This window comes from Pelophylax lessonae, assembly GCF_965119305.1.
Source record: "Pelophylax lessonae genome assembly, chromosome: 11".
Lineage (NCBI taxonomy): Eukaryota > Metazoa > Chordata > Amphibia > Anura > Ranidae > Pelophylax > Pelophylax lessonae.
This window is the reverse complement of record NC_138778.1, coordinates 237,202,230-237,221,944: the sequence shown is the minus strand read 5'-3', so window position 1 is coordinate 237,221,944 and position 19,715 is coordinate 237,202,230. Positions and strand designations below refer to the sequence as shown.

The 19,715-nt window shown below is 44.8% G+C and overlaps 2 protein-coding genes across 2 annotated transcripts in view; one reads left to right on the top strand and one right to left on the bottom strand.

The window, feature by feature from the left end:
- LOC309567211 (uncharacterized protein) overlaps window positions 1-19,715 on the bottom strand; it is a 272,509-nt gene that overhangs the window by 28,377 nt on the left and 224,417 nt on the right. Inside the window, 1 exon segment of the mRNA XM_082272588.1 lies at window positions 17,647-18,453. Coding sequence (XP_082128714.1) covers window positions 17,647-18,453 — 807 coding nt within the window.
- LOC309566960 (uncharacterized protein) lies at window positions 56-3,086 on the top strand (the record flags this gene model as incomplete). Its single annotated transcript, XM_082272280.1, has 2 exons — window positions 56-94; window positions 1,466-3,086. The coding sequence occupies 2 exons, from the start codon at window positions 56-58 to the stop codon at window positions 2,750-2,752; spliced, it is 1,326 nt and encodes a 441-aa protein (XP_082128406.1). The 3' UTR covers window positions 2,753-3,086.

Sequence of the window (19,715 nt, the reverse complement as noted above, 5' to 3'; positions counted from 1 at the left end):
ATCTGTCTCTCTGTACCGACACTTAGCAAGCTTGAGACCAGGAGCTCCTTAGAAAATGGCCATCTGGGGAGTCAGCAGGACACGCCCCCTTCAAGTAAAATATTAAGCTATCGTTGATTACTGATAATAGTAAAAAAAAACAAAGAGATTTCCAGTCACAACTTACCAACCAGCCAGCGACCAACCAAATTGACCTGTCTAACAGTATGCGTTAAAAACAGGGGTTTGGTTGCACACATTTGCAAATACATGCATAATCTGCAGGCCCCGGCAAGGCACCCTGATATCTGCAGTCCCTAACTCTACCTTTAAAGAGTCTCCACAATGGAAGCACATGCATTCTAATGGGATAGATGGAGGACAGGTGACTAGAGGGAACCCACCCCTCCTTAAAGCCATAGGGTCACACTGAACACCCAGCACTTGATTACTGAATACTAACATTATCAGTCCTGATCCTTATACTATATATTTATATTGTACGTTACATACTCCTGACCCCTGCACTATATAATCTATGTTGTATATTACATACTCCTGACCCCTGCACTATATACTCTATGTTGTACATTAAATACTCCTGACCCCTGCACTATATACTCCATATTGTACATTACATCATTCTAATACTATATAGTCCTAACTTTTGTATTCTATACACTAAGTTGTACATTACATAGTCCTTACTACTTTTGCACCCATTTTCTACCAGCTGGACACTTTATATCTGATGATTTGATTGGAGAACAGACTTCTGTAGGTTGGTAATAATTGGGTAACATCCTCAAACTTTGGAACCTTAAACAGAAATAATGAGGGAGGAGTCAATAAGGTGTTGAGAAGATGGTAATGAGTGATAGAGGGGGAGGGGACACTCGTCCTATAATCCCCTCATCACTGTCACTCCTATAAAAGACAGTTCTCGTTGTTTCCTCACTCTCTGACTAAGGTCCATGAATAAAGAAATGAACTGGTAGGAGATCAGAGGACCCATTTACTAATTACCTTGAGGGTGGAATTGTAAGATCCTCAGAGACAAAGCTGTCTGATGTGGGTGGAGTCCTGGTTTAGGGGAACCAATCTGCTGATGTCTAGTAATAATCTTTGTATTTCTATTTTAGTAGATGGACGGGAGATGAGGAAAACCTCAGAGGATTGTCTCACTTTGTATCCAGACTGTAAAGTAGAAGATGAGGACATCACACAGTATAGTCCAGGAGAAAACCCGGCTACCTCAAATGTCCATCCGGGATCCCACAGTGTAGATGGACCATCGTATTCCTCTTATCCTGAGGAACCTCAGACTGTGAGGGACAGTGCTGGACCATCGTATTCCTCTTATCCTGAGGAACCTCAGACTGTGAGGGACGGTGCGGAACCATCGTATTCCTCTTATCCTGAGGAACCTCCGACTGTGAGGGACAGTGCTGGACCATCATATTCCTCTTATCCTGAGGAACCTCAGACTGTGAGGGACGGTGCGGAACCATCGTATTCCTCTTATCCTGAGGAACCTCAGACTGTGAGGGAAAGTGCTGGACCATCCTTTTTCTGTTATCCTGAGGAACCTCAGACTGTGAGGGACGGTGCCGGACCATCGTATTCCTCTTATCCTGAGAAACCTCAGGCTGTGAGGGACGGTGCCGTCCTTCCAACAGATAAGAGGTTTTCCTGTACTGAGTGCGGGAAGTGTTTTCATTTTAAATCCCGCCTTAATGTGCATAAAAGATGTCATACGGGGGAGAAGCCACATTCCTGCCCTGAGTGCGGGAAATGTTTTTCAGCTAAGTCCAGTCTTTCCAAACATCAGAGACTGCATATAGATGAGAAGTCAAATTGCTTTTTAAAGAGCACCCATCTTACCTTACATCAGAGATCTCACACAGGGAATAAGCCACATTCCTTTCCTGAATGTGGGAAATGTTTTTTAGATAAGCCTAGTTTTTATAATGATCAGATAATTGACACAGGGGAAAATCCATATCCCTTTTCTGGGTGCAACAAAAAATTTTCAATCAAGTCCTCTCATTCCAAACATCAGAGATCTCACACAGGGGAGAAGCCGTATTCCTGTCAATGCGGGAAATGTTTTTCACAGACATCCAGTCTTTACAGACATCAGAGGTCTCACATCGGGGAGATGACACATTCCTGTGCTGAGTGTGGGAAATGTTTTTCATCTAAGTCCCATCTTTACAGACATGAGAGATCTCACACGGGTGAGAAGCCATATTCCTGTTCTGAGTGTGGAAAATGTTTTTCATTTAAGTCCAATCTTTACAGACATCAGAGATCTCACACCGGGGAGAAGCCATATTCCTGTTCTGAGTGTGGAAAATGTTTTTCAGATAAGCCCAATCTTTCTAATCATCACAGATTGCACATGGGGGAGAAGCCGTATTTCTGCTCTGAGTGCGGGAAAAGTTTTATACAAAAAACAGATCTTGTCAAACATCATAGGTCTCACACGGGGGCAAAGCCCTACTCCTGTCCTGAGTGCGGGAAATGTTTTGCAGATAAGTCCAATCTTTATAATCATCAGAGATTGCACACAGGAGAGAAGCCGTATTCCTGTTCTGAGTGCAGGAAATGTTTTTTAAATAAATCAGATCTTGTCAAGCATCAAAGATCTCACACGGGGGAGAAGCCGTATTCCTGTCCCCAGTGCGGAAAATATTTTAAAGTGAAGTCTCATCTTCACAAACATCAGAGATCTCACACGGGGGAGAAGCTATATTCCTGTCCTGAGTGAGGGAATTGTTACTCACCGAAGTCCTGTCTTCCTGTACATCAGGGATCCCACACAACCCTCGAGGTGTATTAGTGCCTTGAGTGCGGGACATGTCTTCTATATGAATGTTGCTGGACATGTGAGGAAGAAGCATCCCCTGATATACTCCTCAGATATACTCCATGACTGATCTTCATCATGTAAGAAACACTTCATAAGGAGATCAGAGATCACCAAAGACATGGATGAAGTGTTGTCCCATGTTGGCCATTAATAGTAGTAGAAAAATAAAAATGGAGTCCTTACCTCTCATTGGCTGAGTACATTTTGTGGTGTAACCTTTCACAAACACTTGCAGATCTAATTTTTTTTTCATTGTTGCATGAATGTGACAAACATTTGCCCAGTCATGACAAATATTTGCCATATATTAGAGATTTCCTATGATCATCAGCTCCATCTAGTGGCAGTAATGAGGCACTGTGGTATTATTACACTAGATGGATCTACACTGTTGCATTGTTGGGTGCCTCCCAGGGCCACCGGAGCACTACACAGTGGAAGTTGTGTCAGGGTGGAAATCTTTCTCCACTCCCACCACCTTTGGATTCTGGTCCGCATGCTTGCATGTGCAGTGTGGCTAGGGGATGTTAGGAGTGAGGCAGTGCCTGTACATGTGTTCATGTCGGGTGGTACAGCCATGCATCCAGAGTATTTATGGAGAGTCTCTGAATGCTTTATGCAGCTGCCAATGTTCTTCTCTACAGGCACACAGCCCAGATATGCATGGTTGCGGCCTGAATGACTCCTTCTCATTTCTGGGGCAACTTTCCTACAATTCCTGTGTGATTATGGAGGAATCTGCATTTGCTTGGCTGAAGGACAACATAGCTTCTGGGACTGGGCTGGCTGGATCGTTTTAGGTCACAAATGCAAGCATTTCCTTTCTCCTTCCCCCCTCCTTATTATGAAGGGGATCCTGGTAGAGGAAGCAACAGAGGCAGCTGTTTGGTTGGTTTTAGTTGAGTTCTCGATTTTCAGTTTACACCTCGTTGGAACATCAGAGCCTATCCCTGAAGACTGTTCCATGGACAGTGGTTCTTCCCCTGGAGACAATGCCTTGCTATGCAGGCTCAGGTGCTTTTGATCAGGTTGCTGGTAAATTTTACTCAATTTATTTTTACCCAAAGGTCTTGGGAAGTAGGTTTTCTTTTTTCCAGGCTCAGTACAAGTCAGCCTTCCCCACCCCATGTGGCTTAACTGCATCTACAGCAATGCTGGATGGGGTTAAGACCGCATCAGACACCTCCCTAAGGGTCACGTGTGATCTAAGGGGAGAGGTCGGCCTTTACTGTGGAATTTCCTGATGTCATGGGATGGAAGGTCACAGTGATTAGATTTTTTATTGTCTCTTCACCATGGCAAGCCTTGGTCTGGACTAGTGGTCATCTCTGCGAATGCTTTCTCCATTTTGATACGAGGGGATCATCATAGATGGGGATGTTGCTTACCAATGTTCTAATACTCGGGGTGCTTAGTCTTGTATTCCCGCATTGGTTGACATGGCTGAAGGTCCTTGTGAGGGTCCACTTATATAACACCAAGTCTGGGAATATGTAGCTCATTAGGGAAGCCTCAGAAATCAGAGATTAAAGAGATTAAAGCTCTAGCAGCCACTCACTTTCTCCAGGAATGGAAAGTTGCCAGGTGAATTTTGACTCCCCAGTTGTCCCTGGAGGAGCAAGCTATTCATCTGGAGTTGTTCCCGGAGCCCTGTCCATGGCGAGGCTCTCCAGATAAGGACTTCTGGAGTTCAGGTTCAATGAGGAACTGGGCAAGTTTGTCTTAAGACCAGGGATCATCATGCATCTGCTTAGTTGCTCTGGTGACATTGTGGGATCAGTTATCCCTGTTTCTGCCTCCTTCTGCTAATGTTTTCCCTCCTTTGCTTCACAGATTTAGGGTGAAGGGAACTCCTGTGCTTCTGTTCATTTCAACTTGGACCACGAGAACATGGGGTTCTGATGTTGTGACGTGTCAGTGGATAGTCCTTGGATCCCCTGGTAGTCAAGCCCTGATAATGAAAGGCCTGATTTTTCCAGCCTTTTTATGTCAGTGGGCATACTAGATTCCCTATTACAGTCAAAATGGTTTTAGGAGACAAGGGTGTCTAAGCTTTTTGTTGTTACTGCTCTTTTGGAAGCTAGGAATGCTAAGTCAAGGAAAACTTCCCATGGGTCTTGACAATCGTATGTTGTGTGGTGTTTTTCTGCTTGTTTTGGTCCATATCTTGGTTTCCTCCACAGCGGTAGGTTGATTTGTGTCTGGCCTTGTGTATGATCAAGGGTCATATTTTGGCCTTGCCTGTCTCTTCTTTTGGAGGCTGATTGCTTTTCAGACATGTGTGTTTTTCGGTTTGTAATTAATCGTTTATTGTCTAAAAAATTAATTATTCGGACATTCAATTACATCAATATGTAATGAACTCACATATTGTTTCTGTCCAGATGGCTAGATAATTAGTTCAGGTTAATTATATTTCTGTATACAATTTCATCTGCATATGATAATGTAATCAGGCTGACCTGTGTGTGGTAATATGATCAGGAGGGGGAGGTCCATGCTGTATATAAATTCTGTGTGACTGTTCAATAAAATAGAAGGTTCCAAAACTTGTACAAGCTAAGTTGTCGGCTAGCTTTGTATGGGGGGGCGGCTGGGAAAATCTGATATCCATGTTCAAGACTGAAGGAAGCCGTATAATGACGGAAGTCCACAAGCCCAGTGTGGGTCGCAGTTCCGTTACAGAGCCTTTAAGCTGGAACCAGCAATCTGTATTTTGTAGCATAAGCTGTCTCCTGTAGCAACAATATTCAACTCACAGAAGGTGCAGGAACTCTCTGGAACATTCCATTTTGATGCTTTCCCAGGCTCTCCATGGTTCCCCGGTCCATGGCAGAGTAACCTCTGGTACTTCATCTAAGGTCTCCATCCTTCATGGTTCCAGGTAGTGAGCAGGCTCTCCCTTACAGAGCCCTGAGCACATGGCCTGGCCTTAGGCTTCAGGTTTACTTAGCAGCACACCCACCCACAAAGGTGGAGAAGGACACAGATCACCTGACTTCCTCTAAATAACAAGCTTCTCCCAGCATGCTCTGCAGTCAGTATAATTTGCTGAGAGAAGTATACATATTCATAAACCTGACTCACTGTAATTCATCACACTAATGCCAAAGGTAACAGTGCCACCTACTGATAAAAGGGAGAAATACAGCTAAACCAGGCTTAGTTACATAGTTAGTGAGGTTGAAAAAAGACATCAGTCCATCCAGTTCAACCTATGATGTGTGTGTGTGTTTGCTTTTAACCGTACATTGTATACCCTGTATACCCCCTGTATGTTGTACATTGTATACCCCTGTATGTTGTACATTGTATACCCCTGTATGTTGTGGTCTCTAAGGTGCCCATCTAATAGTTTTTTGAAACTATCGATGCTCCCCGCTGATACGACTGCTTGTGGAAGAGAATTCCACATCCTTACCGCTCTTACAGTGAAGAACCCCTTACGCACTTTAAGGTTAAACCGCCTTTCCTCTAGTTTTAGCGAGTGGCCACGTGTCTTATTGTATCTCCTTTCTCTGAATAGTTTGTTCCTTATGCTAGGGTCGCCAGTACAGTATTTGTACATTGATATCATATCCCCCCTCAATCGTCTCTTCTCCAGAGAGAATAAGTTCAGTGCTTGTAGTCTTTCCTCATAGCTGATGTCCTCCATTCCCCTAATTATTTTTGTTGCCCTTCTCTGGACTCTTTCCAATTCCAGCACATCCTTCCTGAGGACCGGTGCCCAGAACTGGACAGCATACTCCAGATGTGGCCGGACCAGAGTCTTGTAGAGCGGGAGAATAATCTCTTTATTTCTGGAGTGAATCCCCTTTTTTATACATCCCAGTATTCTTAAGTAAATAAAAGGTAATAACCGCGCTAATGGACAAAGGAACAGCAGCAACTTCAAGTGTGACCACACCCCGAGCAAAATTTCTATAATAAGTCGCGCTAACTTGAATGATGGAAAATAAAGTCCATATATCAGGATCACAGTGTTCAAACAGGCTCCCTATGGATATACGCTTACCAGAATTGGTAAATCAAAGGCAGGTTCTCTGAGGCAAATCTCGTCCCTTTGATAGTAGACTGGAACCAATATCTCGCGTAGACTCAATAGTAATGGATGAAAGATAAAAACGCAATAGCGTAAAACCCAACACAAACGGAAGAACTTAAACACCAGAGTGAGTGACTAACAACTGAATAAATTGTGTGAACTTCACCAGTGTATAATAACCAGAAGGAAGAGAGCAGAAATGCTCTAAATGGGACACCTATAGGTACCCCTTACCAGAAGTAGCTGGAAATGCATGCAATCGTATAAGTATGTATAATCCTGTGACAGCTGGTGTCGCCTCTTACCACAGTGTAGAGATAAAAATGCCAAAGTGAATGGAAAATCCTAGGTATGTGTCTTCTATGTAGATAACCACCACCAATACCACTCGCCTCTTACCAGATAAAAAATCAGATTGAGCCAGATTAAGCAAGAGAATCAAATATGACAGGATGCCAGCCTTCTCCAATAGGATTTGCCTCTTACCCTAAGGAGATGGTAAATTCGCCTATAGGAATGGTGAGCTTCACGGAACCTGCAGTGGACTCCTGGACGAATGACTCCAATATGGCCAGGGGAATCACCACCAAATAAAAGAGAAGGCTTCCATAGTGTAAAACCATACGATTTATTTAAAGAATAAGGAGAAAAACTTACAGAAAACGAGGAATTGGGGAGCATGTATGTCAAGGCCGCCGGCCGGACGGTCTCCGCTCGTCCGCACTTCCTGGTCGCGATCAGATGACGTCAGTACGCCGTGTCCTTACGACGTTTCGTCACAGATGACGTTTTCAAAGAATCCCAGTATTCTGTTGGCTTTGCTTGTAGCGGCTTGGCATTGCATGCCACTGCCAAGCCTGTTGTCTACCAGTACCCCCAAGTCCTTTTCCATCCTAGACTCACCCAGCTTGGTTTCTGGCCCCCAAGTGCATTACTTTACATTTTTCAACATTAAACCTCATCTGCCATGTAGTTGCCCACCCCGTTATTTTGTTCAGGTCCGCTTGCAAGGTTTCCACATCCTGCATAGAAGATATTGGCATGCCTAATTTAGTATCATCTGCAAATACTGAGATTGTACTAGATATCCCCTCCTCTAGATCATTTATGAATAAATTAAACAGGATTGGTCCCAGGACAGAACCCTGGGGGACCCCACTTTCCACACCCGCCCAATCCGAGTACTCCCCATTAATCATCAACCTCTGGACTCTCCCCTGGAGCCAGTTCTCTATCCAGGTACTCACCTTATGGTCCATACCTACCTTCCTTAGTTTGTACAGTAAGCGTTTGTGGGGAACGGTGTCAAAGGCCTTTGCAAAGTCCAGATACACCACATCCACAGGCTTTCCTTTATCTAGGTGGCAGCTCACTTCATCGTAGAAGGTTAATAGATTGGTTTGGCAAGAATGATTTTTCACGAATCCATGCTGATTACTACTAATACCGTTTTCATTACTAAAGTCTTGTATGTGGTCCCTTAACATCCCCTCCAAAATTTTGCAGACTACAGATGTTAGGCTGACCGGCCTATAGTTACCCGGGATACACCTCGGCCCCTTTTAAAATATTGGTACCACGTTGGCTTTTTTCCAATCAGCTGGCACCATACCCATCTGTAAACTATCCTTAAAGATTAAGAATAATGGTCTGGCAATCACCTGGCTGAGCTCTTTAAGAACCCTCGGGTGCAAGCCATCCGGTCCCGGGGATTTATTTATGTTAAGTTTCTCTAGTTTAGTTCTAAGTCTATCTTCTGTTAGCCATGGCGGTATTTCCTGAGGTGTGTTGTTTAGTTCGGCCTTACAAGCTGGGTTCGTGTAGCCCCCCAATTCTTTTGTGAAGACTGAAGAGAAGAAATTATTTAACACTTCCGCCTTTTCTCTGTCCTCAGTGGCCATATTTCCTTTGTCATCTTTTATGGGTCAATGTGTTCTGGCCTCGCTTTCTTACTGTTTATATACTTAAAGAACTTCTTGGGGTTCTTTTTACTCTCCTCCGCAATGTCTCTCGGGTTCTATTTTAGCCGCCCTGATTTCATCTTTACATTTCTTATTACACTCTTTGTAATGCTTGTATGCTGCCAATGACCCCTCAGTCTTGTATTTTTTGAAGGCCTTTTCTTTAGCACTAATATGCATTTTTATGTTGGAGTTTAGCCACCCAGGGTTTAGTTTTGCTCTTTTAAATTTGTTTCCCTTTGGAATGCACTGGCCAATCCCCTTGTTAAGTATGCTCTTGAAGCACTCCCATTTTCCTCCGTGTTCTTTGTTCCCAGGGTTCTATCCCATTTGATATTTTCTAGCAGCGAGCGCAGTTTTGGGAAATTGGCTCTTTTGAAATTCAGTGTCCTTATATTACCCTTGTGTTTCCTATTACTGTAATTAATACTGAAACCAATTGACCTATGGTCACTGTTTCCTAAGTTGTCCCGTATTTCTATATCCGTGAGCAGGTCTGTATTGTTGGTAATCAGTAGGTCAAGTACCACATTGTTTCTTGTCGGTGCATTCACCATCTGTCCCATGAAATTGTCCTGCAGAACATTTAGGAACTGCCTAGCCTTGGCTGAGTGCGCGGTTCCTTCTGCCCAGTCTATATCAGGATAATTAAAGTCCCCCATTATAATGACATTTCCCATCCTTGCTGCCAATCCTATCTGTAACATGAGGTCCGTTATATCGCTTGGTGTATGTCATACAATAAGAGCAATGTTTCTTGGTTTTAAACAAGTCTTTATTAAAGATATTGTGCAATAAATTTTGATATTTTTACTAATTCTGTATAGTCCTCCTCTTGGTACCGGTAAAGTCCAACATTCTGGCCCAATTTTTCTTTGTTTGATCTGTGTTATATATGGATGAGGTACTTGTGACGGGAGTCACTTTGGTTGGGGGGGCCCGCGGAACCCAGCTTACCTTGGAGAGGTTGGGAAATCCCTCTCTCAGCCACCTAGGCCCCTCTTAGGTGTAAGTCACCCTGTGTCTATTAGGGACACAGGGTGACCAAGGAAATGATGGAGAGCTACTTAATGGACACTGAGAATATGGTTTGGATTACTTAAAATGGGACAGTAATATTTATCAACCATTTATCTCAAGAAACATATGAAGACTGCTTCACACAGTCAGACTCATAGGAGATACTAATATCATCAGCTCAACCACCTGTCTTCCACCCATCGTTGAATATGCTGATTTACTCACCTGTTATCTACTGTGGGGATGTGTTTACACTTATGATAATGTGTATTGTACTTCATGAGCTCAAGGACGGCAGTCTGCTAGTTAATTGGCTCAGGTTCATTGAAACATTGTCATCTAGTAGTTACTGGTAGAAATGTAAAATACTGTTTGTGTTGGTTGTTCTTTAGATAATTAGTTCAGGATAATTATATGTCTGTATACAATTTTATCTGCATAGGATAATGTAATCAGGTACCTGACCTGGTGGGGTAATCTGATCAGGAGGGGGATGTCCATCCTGTATATATTCGAAGTGAGTTTGTTCTCTACAAGCTAAGTTCCGTCTAGCTTTGTATGGGGGCGGCTAGAATATCTGATATCTATGTTCAAGACTGGAGGAAGCTGTATACTGATGAAAGCCCACAAACACAGTGTGGGTCGCGGTAACCCCCCCCCCCCCTTTATTGATCAAAGGCCAGCGATTACTGAAAGATGACCCGGGTCAAAAACAGTGATTCATGGACGATTGGTGCCCCCAGTGGAAACTACAACATGCTTCCTGGAAAGAGGAGATACTTCCTGTTGATTAGGAAGGACGGCCTCTTATGGATTTTCATTTGACAAGTGAGCAGTGGGTGTTTGTGTGGGTGGGGTCTGAGTGAGCTTTAACCACTTGCCGACTGCCGTCAGTAGATTTACTGCGGCAGTCAGCCCCTCACAGGCAAAGTGACGTTAATTAACGTCACTAGCCTGTGAGGCTCTCGGGAGCGAGTGCGCGCCGCCAGCGGTGCGCTCTCGCTCGGTCACTGACCCCCCCGCGCGTGTGACTGGCGGACCCGATGTCCGCCGGTCACTCGGCGATCGGCGGGGGAGAGGGAGAAAGGCAGGCAGCTTGTGTAAACAAGCTGCCTGTCAGTTCTCCCTGTGTAGAAACACTGATCATACGGTTCTACTAAGTAGAACCGTTGATCAGTGTAACTACAGCTCAACAGACAGCCAATCACAGTTAGAATTACGCCCCTAGGGACACACACCACCCCTCCCTCTCAAATAAAGTTAACCCCTTCACTACCAGTGTATTTTTACAGTAACAGTGCATATGTATAGCACTGATTACTGTAGAAATGTCACTGGTAACCCCAAAAGTGTCAAAAATGTCAGTCAAGGGTCCGATCTGTCCGCCCCAATGCCGCAGTACCGCAAAAAAAATCGCAGATCGCCGCCATTACGCGTTAAAAAAAAAAACAACAAAAATGACAAAAATCGTTCCCTTTGTTAGTAAACGCGATAACTTTTGCGCAAACCAATCAAAATACGCTTTTTGCGATTTTTTTTTTTTTTACCAAACATATGTAGCAGAAAACAAATTGGCCGAAAATGTTAAAAAATATTGATTTTTACTTTTTTTTTGGGAAATTTCATATAAAAAAATTTGAAAAATATTGTTTTTTTGCAAAATTGTCGCTCTTTTTTTGTTTATAGCGCATGATCAAAAAATCACACAGGTGATCAAATACCACCAAAAGAAAGCTCTGTTTGTGGGAAAACAAGGACGTCAAATTCGTTTAGGTACAGTGTTGCTCGACCGCGCAATTGTCCATTAAAGTCACGCAGTGCCGAATCGCAAAATACCCCCTGGTCTTTTAGCAGCCAAATCCTCCGGGGCTTAAGTGGTTAAAAGTGTTGGCCAGAATGACTTATTTCTCTGTTCTTTCCCATTGAGCCCAGCTGAGAGATACCGAATACTGAGGACGGCCATATGTAAAGTAGCATCTATGCTTGTTTTCTTCTATATATATATATATATATATATATATATATATATATATATATGCTCTGTAGTAGAGATCGACCGATTATCGGCAACACCGATAAATCGGGGGCCGATATGCACTTTCCCCAATATATCTGTATCGGCCTTTGGACTTACCGCTTTTGCCGATATTTTCGTGACGTCATTAAGTATGTTGCGCGCACGCGTTCTGCCTTCTAGCAACGCCTCCCACGCCTACGCGGCCCATACGTGATGCCATTTCACCGTGCGCTGCACACATTCTCTGCCTTAAGACCGCATCACACAGCCTCGTGTTACAGCCAGCTGCAGTCCAGTCCGGTCACGGTGCCAGCCATCCATCCACCCACAGGCCCTGGCCTCAACCACCCACCACAGGTTGCCAGGCGCCAGCCATCCGACCCACAACAGAATAGGGTGCCAGCAGGCCAGCATCCAGCCACCCACTCCACAACAGGGTTCCAGCGAGCAAAGCAGTCACCCAGATGACACCAAGCCAGCCACCCGCCACCGTGACCAAACAGTGTTCCAGCAAGGCAGCTACCCACAAAAGGCCAGGGAGTGAGTGACACCAAGCCAGCCACCCACACAACACAGTGACCCGAAGCCAGCCACCCACCCACCACAGTGTTCCTGCAAGCCAGCCACACATAACAGGGTGACACCCAGCCAACCAGCCAGCCACCACAGTGTTCCTGCAAGCCAGCCACCAATAACAGGGTGACACCAAGCTAGCCAGCCACCCACCACAGTGATCCTTCAAGCCAGCCGCCCAGAACAGGATAACACCAAGCCAGCCAGCCACCACAGTGTTCCTGCAAGCCAGCCACCCATAACAGGGTGACACCAAGCCAGCCAGCCACCACAGTGTTCCTGCAAGCCAGCCACCCATAACAGGGTGACACCAAGCCAGCCAGCAAGCCAGTCACCCATAACAGGATGACACCAAGCCAGCCAGCCACCGCAGTGTTCCTGCAAGCCAGCCACCCATAACAGGGTGACACCAAGCCAGCCAGCAAGCCACCCATAACAGGATGACACCAAGCCAGCCAGCCACCCGCCACAGACTGTTCCTGCAAGCCAGCCACCCATAACAGGGTGACACCAAGCCAGACACCACAGTGTTCCTGCAAGCCAGCCACCCAGAACAGGGTGACACCAACCCAGCCAGCCAGTCACCCATAACAGGATGACACCAAGCCAGCCAGCCACCCGCCACAGACTGTTCCTGCAAGCCAGCCACCCATAACAGGGTGACACCAAGCCAGACACCACAGTGTTCCTGAAAGCCAGCCACCCAGAACAGGGTGACACCAACCCAGCCAGACACCACAGTATTCCGGCAAGCAAGCCACCCACAACAGGGTGACACCAAGCCACCCACACAGCCAGGCGTCAGCCACCAACCCACACTGCCAGGCGTCAGCCACCAACCCACAACAGGGTGCCAGCAAGCAACCCACACTGCCAGGCATCAGCCACCAACCCACAACAGGGTGCCAGCAGGCAACCCAAACTGCCAGGCGTCAGCCACCAACCCACAACAGGGTGCCAGCAAGCAACCCACACTGCCAGGCATCAGCCACCAACCCACAACAGGGTGCCAGCAGGCAACCCAAACTGCCAGGCATCAGCCACCAACCCACACTGCCAGGCATCAGCCAATCCATAACAGGGTGCCAGCAGGCAACCCACACTGCCAGGCGTCAGCCACCAACCCACAACAGGGTGCCAGCAGGCAACCCACACTGCCAAGCGTCAGCCACCAATCCACAACCCTGCCAGTGCCAGCAGCAACTTCAGCAAGCCATTTTTTTAAAATCTTTTTTGTGTCTTTCAAATTGAAATGGAGATGGATGAGGAAAGAAAAAGTAAAAGTGTGGTCTGGGACTATTTCTCATCTCAACCTTCTCCAGGAAAAGCAGCAGTGTGCAACACATGCACAAACAATATAAGCATGGGATCAGTAACTGCAAAAAACAAAAATACCTCAAATCTTTGGGCCCATCTAATAGTTCATCATATTGAATTGTATCATGCAGCACTAGGGCTGCACAATATTGAAAAAAAAATCAGTCAGGAGATCTAGCTGCAGGGCAGACTGAACATGTGGGACGGATGTCGGGCTGTATTCTTCTACCTTCTACCACCACTGTGAGTCCCGACCTCTCTGCCTTCAATATCGCATGATCCGGCGATGTGACTATCGCCTACGCTCGCAGCACGATATCGACTATCGTTCAGCGCGATATCGACTATCGTACTATCGTTCAGCCCTATTGCAGCACAGAAAAAAACAAAATGAATATCAATGTGATTTTGATTCAATACCTCCTCCACTATCCCAGACAACAATAACAGATATGTTTGTGAAAAAAAGCAGATGTCACTGTCTAGATTCAGATGGAAGATCCCAACTGCTGGACAGAGTAATCACAGAAATGATGGTCACTGATAACCAGCCATTTACAATCCTGTCTGACTCAGGATTTAAGCGGTTGATGTCCATACTTGAGCCAAGATACACACTGAAGAGAGAGAAGTATTATTGAACCGAAATGCTGGCAAAGCTTCACTAAAAGGTAGTTGACAAAGTAAAGGCTATGCTGCAACCAGAGAATGCTGGCAACTCACTGTCATTCACAACGGACTGCTGGTCACAAACAGAGTCAGAGTCACTACTCATTCTTACATGCCACTTCATTGACAGCGGGGAATGGGGAATCAACAAAGACCGAGTGATACTTGCGCAACTTCGAGACAGTGGAGCAAACATATGGAAAGGAATGAGGATTGCTGATATGTCATACCTCAGTGTCATGACACACAACACACTCCAACTTTCAAATGATGGTCTGTCAAGCCAAAGAGCTTTGATTGATATATGTTTTGAGAAGCATGAAGAGATTAAAAATGTTGTGCTTGCAAGTCTTTTGAATCTTCGATACAAGAACCATGCTTTCTCTTCTGATGATGTATTGGCTAGGGCAAAACAATGGCGGACAAGATATTCAACAGGAGGTGCAGGAGGTTCCTGCCCAAAAGACAAGTCCAGAACAGCATTTGTATAATCTGAAAGAGCAGCATGCTGCAAAAACAGACAAATGTCCAAAAAATACGTCAACGAACAGAAGAGAGTCTTCTTCATGGTTGAATTTATCAGGACATTTTCAGTGTTTTATTGGGGCCTCATGCGGAGGATTCAATTTCTTCTGAATCTGCAGCTATGAGCCTGGATGATGAACTTCATCTCTATTTGAAGGAACCAGTAATGGACAGAAGAAGTGGTGATCCTCTTCAGTGGTGGAAAGAAAATGAGGCATGCTACAAAAGACTTTCTTCCCATGCTAGAAGATACCTCTCTCTCTCTCCTCCACTTCTCCTGATCATGTTTGTATGAACAAAACAGAAGACCTTTAACAGGTGACCATGCTGAAATGTTCTGATTTCTGCATTATAATATTGTTCTACTTAACTGGGAGTATTGACGAGTAGCGTCCACTCCACTCCAATCCACTGTCTAGCTGTTGCCTAGCTTTTTTTCTAGCAGTTTTGCAGTGACTGCAGTAAATCATTGCAGTGAGTGCACTATTGCAGCAGTAGTCCCCTGACTCCAGTCTATCTCCAATACACTGTCTGTCTTGCTGTTGCCTTGCTTTTTTTCTAGAAGTTTAGCACTGACTGAAGTGGTTGCAGTGAGTGCCCTACTGCAGAGGTAGTCCACTGACTCCAATCCACTGTCTAGCGGTTGCCTAGCTTTTTTCTAGCAGTTTAGACTGACTTTAGTAGTTGCAGTGAGTGCCCTACTGCAGAGGTAGTCCACTGACTCCAATCCACTGTCTAGTGGTTGCCTAGCTTTTTTCTAGCTGTTTTGCACTGACTGCTGCAGTTGCAGTGAGTGCCATACTGCAGAGGTAGTCCACTGACTCCAATCCACTGTGTAGCTGTTGTCTAGCTTTTTTCTAGCAGTTTTGCAGGGACTGCACTGCAGTAGTGATTTAAAATGATTGCAGTGAGTGAGTGCAGTACTTTATTATTCATGAATGCACAATGAGATGATGTGAAATGTCCCTGCAAGTGCACTTTTCCTAAACAGTTTTCATGCAGTTAAGGTGTGAAGAATGTTAAAAATGTTAATAAATGAAGCAACGAAAAACCGATATCGGTCTATCAGTACTCTGTAGTATTCTTTTAGTGTTTTATGTTATCATTTCTACTTTCTTTATAATAAATGACATCCTTGATTATTTAAGCAGTGAGTTTATTTATTTATTGAACAGAAAAGTTTTATTAATGAAGAAAGCATTGACAGAGTCATTATACACCCAGTGAGGTCCATGAGAAATAAACTAGAGATACGTCCATACAAGTGAGTTTATTTTTATAGCCAGCATTGTTCTTCTATCCTCACCATTAACCTTATCAGAGCTTTGATAGAGGAGCTAACTATAGGAAGAGACAAGAGAAGACATATTTATAATAAATAGGGGAGATCCAACCCCCCCTCCCCCCACATTTATTTCACCTATCAATGGACTGATAAGGAGGATTTTGGAATGCAGATAAAAGTGTGTGAATTGCAGAAGATGTCTTCCCGGGATTATGGAAAGCAGATCACGGCTGTTAGGGGTCTCCTATTCTACATCACAGACAACATAAACATTTCCCACACACTTACCAGCCAGCCTGCAAAACACAAAACAAATTGTCCTGTCTAACAATTCAGGATAAAACGGAGGTTCTAGTTTCAGACATTTCATATATCTGTGTAATCCGCAGTGCCCACGCCAAGGCTCCTCTGTATACTGCGGGCCTAACTCTATAGGTCTGAGAATCTCCAGGTTGGAGCACATATAGCAGGGGATAGATTAAGGGAAGGTTTTCCTGGAGGAAGCCCCACCCCTCTTTAAAGGCACAGGGACACAATGGACACCCAGCAAAAGCACAATGACAGCTGAAGAAACCTCCAGTGTGCCCCCCCCCCCCAATGTTTGCTGACAAGCTGTGCATATAGATGGCAACCACCCCAATCTTTATTTATCCTTTGCAGTAAGGTGGCCATGGACATGCTATGCACATCACCTCTAAATTATAAACAACATGGCCGCCCTGATTCCTCTCACTGACTTCCCATTTTCATCACTCCAAGCATGTCCCCAGACGTTACAAGTTCTGACTGTAGATAAGACAGGAATTTCCTATGATCCTCAGCGCCATCTCTTGGCCATAATGAAGAATTTCTCCTGAAATATCTCCATCAGTAGAAAATGTGGAATATCCCATTATGGACATTCGATGGCGCTAATGATCATAGGAAATCACTATACCAAATACTGGAAATACCACCAACATTTCTCACAGATGGGCAAATACTTCTCACATTTCTTCAAATAATGTTTTTTTATAAATAGACCTCTAAGGGTTTTGTGAAATCTTCCCGCACAAAATGTACTCAGCCAATGAGAGGTAAGGACTCCATTTTTATTTTTCTCCTGCTATCAATGGCCAACACGGGACAACACTTCATCCATGTCTCTGGTGATCTCTGATCTCCTTATGAAGTGTTTCTTACATGATGAAGATCAGCCATGGAGTATATCTGAGGTGTATATCAGGGTGTGCTTCTTCCCCACATGTCCACCAACATTCATATAGAAGACATTTCCCGCACTCAAGGCACTAAGACACCTCCAGGGTTGTGTGGGATCCCTGATGTACAGGAAGATAGGGCTTCAGTGATTAACAATTCCCTCACTCAGGACAGGAATACGGCTTCTCCCCCGTGTGAGATCTCTGATGTCTGGAAAGATGGTACTTCTGTGAAAAACATTTCCCACACTCAGGACAGGAATATGGCTTCTCCCCCGTGTGCGATCTCTGATGTTTGGCAAGATGGGACTTCTGTGAAAAACATTTCCCGCACTCAGGACAGGGATAAGGTTTCTCCCCTGTGTGAGATCTCTGATGTGTGTGAAGACTGGCCTTGACTGAAAAACATTTCCCACACTCAGAACAAGAATATGGTTTTTCCCTCGTGTGAGATCTCTGATGTATGTAAAGACTGGACTTCACTGCAAAACATTTCCCGCAATCAAGGCAGGAATGCGGCTTCTCCCCTGTGTGAGATTTCTGATGCCTGCGAAGATGGGACTGCGTTGAAAAAAAATTCCTGCACTCAGGACAGAAATAAGGTTTCTCCCCTGTGTGAGATCTCTGATGTGTGTGAAGACTGGCCTTGACTGAAAAACATTTCCCACACTCAGGACAGGAATAAGGTTTCTCCTCTGTGTGAGATCTCTGATGTGTGTTAAGAACAGACATCCCTGAAAAACATTTCCCACATTCAGAACAGGAAAATGGCTTCTCCCCTGTGTGAGATCTCTGATGTGTGTTAAGATCAGACTTCTGTGAAAAACATTTCCCACATTCAGGACAGGAAAATGGCTTTTCCCCCGTGTGAGATCTCTGATGTCTGTGAAGATGAGACTTCATTGAATAACATTTCCCACATTCAGGACAGGAATACGGCTTCTCCCCCGTGTGAGATCTTTTATGAACATTAAGATTGGATTTACAACTGAAACACTTCCCGCACTCAGGACAGGAAAACCTCTTATCTGTTGGAAGGACGGCACCGTCCCTCACAGTCTGAGGTTCCTCAGGATAAGAGGAATACGATGGTCCGGCACTGTCCCTCACAGTCTGAGGTTCCTCAGGATAAGAGGAATACGATGGTCCGGCACTGTCCCTCACAGTCTGAGGTTCCTCCGGATAAGAGGAATACGATGGTCCGGCACTGTCCCTCACAGTCTGAGGTTCCTCAGGATAAGAGGAATACGATGGTCCATCTACACGGTGTGGTCCCGGATGGACATTTGAGGTAGCCGGGTTTTCTCCTGGACTATACTGTGTGATGTCCTCATCTTCTACTTTACAGTCTGGAGACAAAGTGAGAGAATCCTCTGAGGTTTTCCTCATCTCCCGTCCATCTACTAAAATAGAAATACGAAGATTATTACTAGACATCAGCAGATTGGTTCCCCTAAACCAGGACTCCGCCCACATCAGACAGCTTTGTCTCTGAGGATCTTACAATTCCACCCTCAAGGTAACTAGTAAATGGGTCCTCTGATCTCCTACCAGTTCATTTCTTTATTCATGGACCTTAGTCAGAGAGTGAGGAAACAACGAGAAATGTCTATTATAGGAGTGACAGCGATGAGGGGATTATAGGACGAGTGCCCCCTCCCCCTCTATCACTCATTGCCATCCTCCCAACACAAGAAGGCTGAGCCCCACCAGAGGTCAGAGAGTGAGGATGGGGGGAGAACAACGAAGATGAAGACTGGACTGATCCTGAAGACCACCATCATTGGGTTACTGACTCCTCCCCCATTATCACTTTCTGTTTAAGGTTCCAAAGTTGGAGGATGTTATCACATTATTATCACCATGTAAAAGTCTGTCCTCCAATCAGATCATCAGATAGAAAATATCCAGCTGGTAGGAAATGGGTGTAACAAAAAATAATCCATATTATGTGTATATATAGAAGTGGGTAGAGGGGAGAGAAGAAGTCAGGAGTATGTAATGTACAACAAAGAGTATATAGTGCAGGGGTCAGGAGTATGTAAAGAACAACATGGAGTATATAGTGCAGGGGTCAGGAGTATGCAGTGTACAACATGGAGTATATAGTGCAGGGATCAGGAGTATGTAAAGAACAACATAGAGTATATAGTGCAGGGGTCAGGAGTATGTAAAGAACAACATAGAGTATATAGTGCAGGGGTCAGGAGTATGCAGTGTATTTAGTGTTAATGACCCACCTATGCTGAT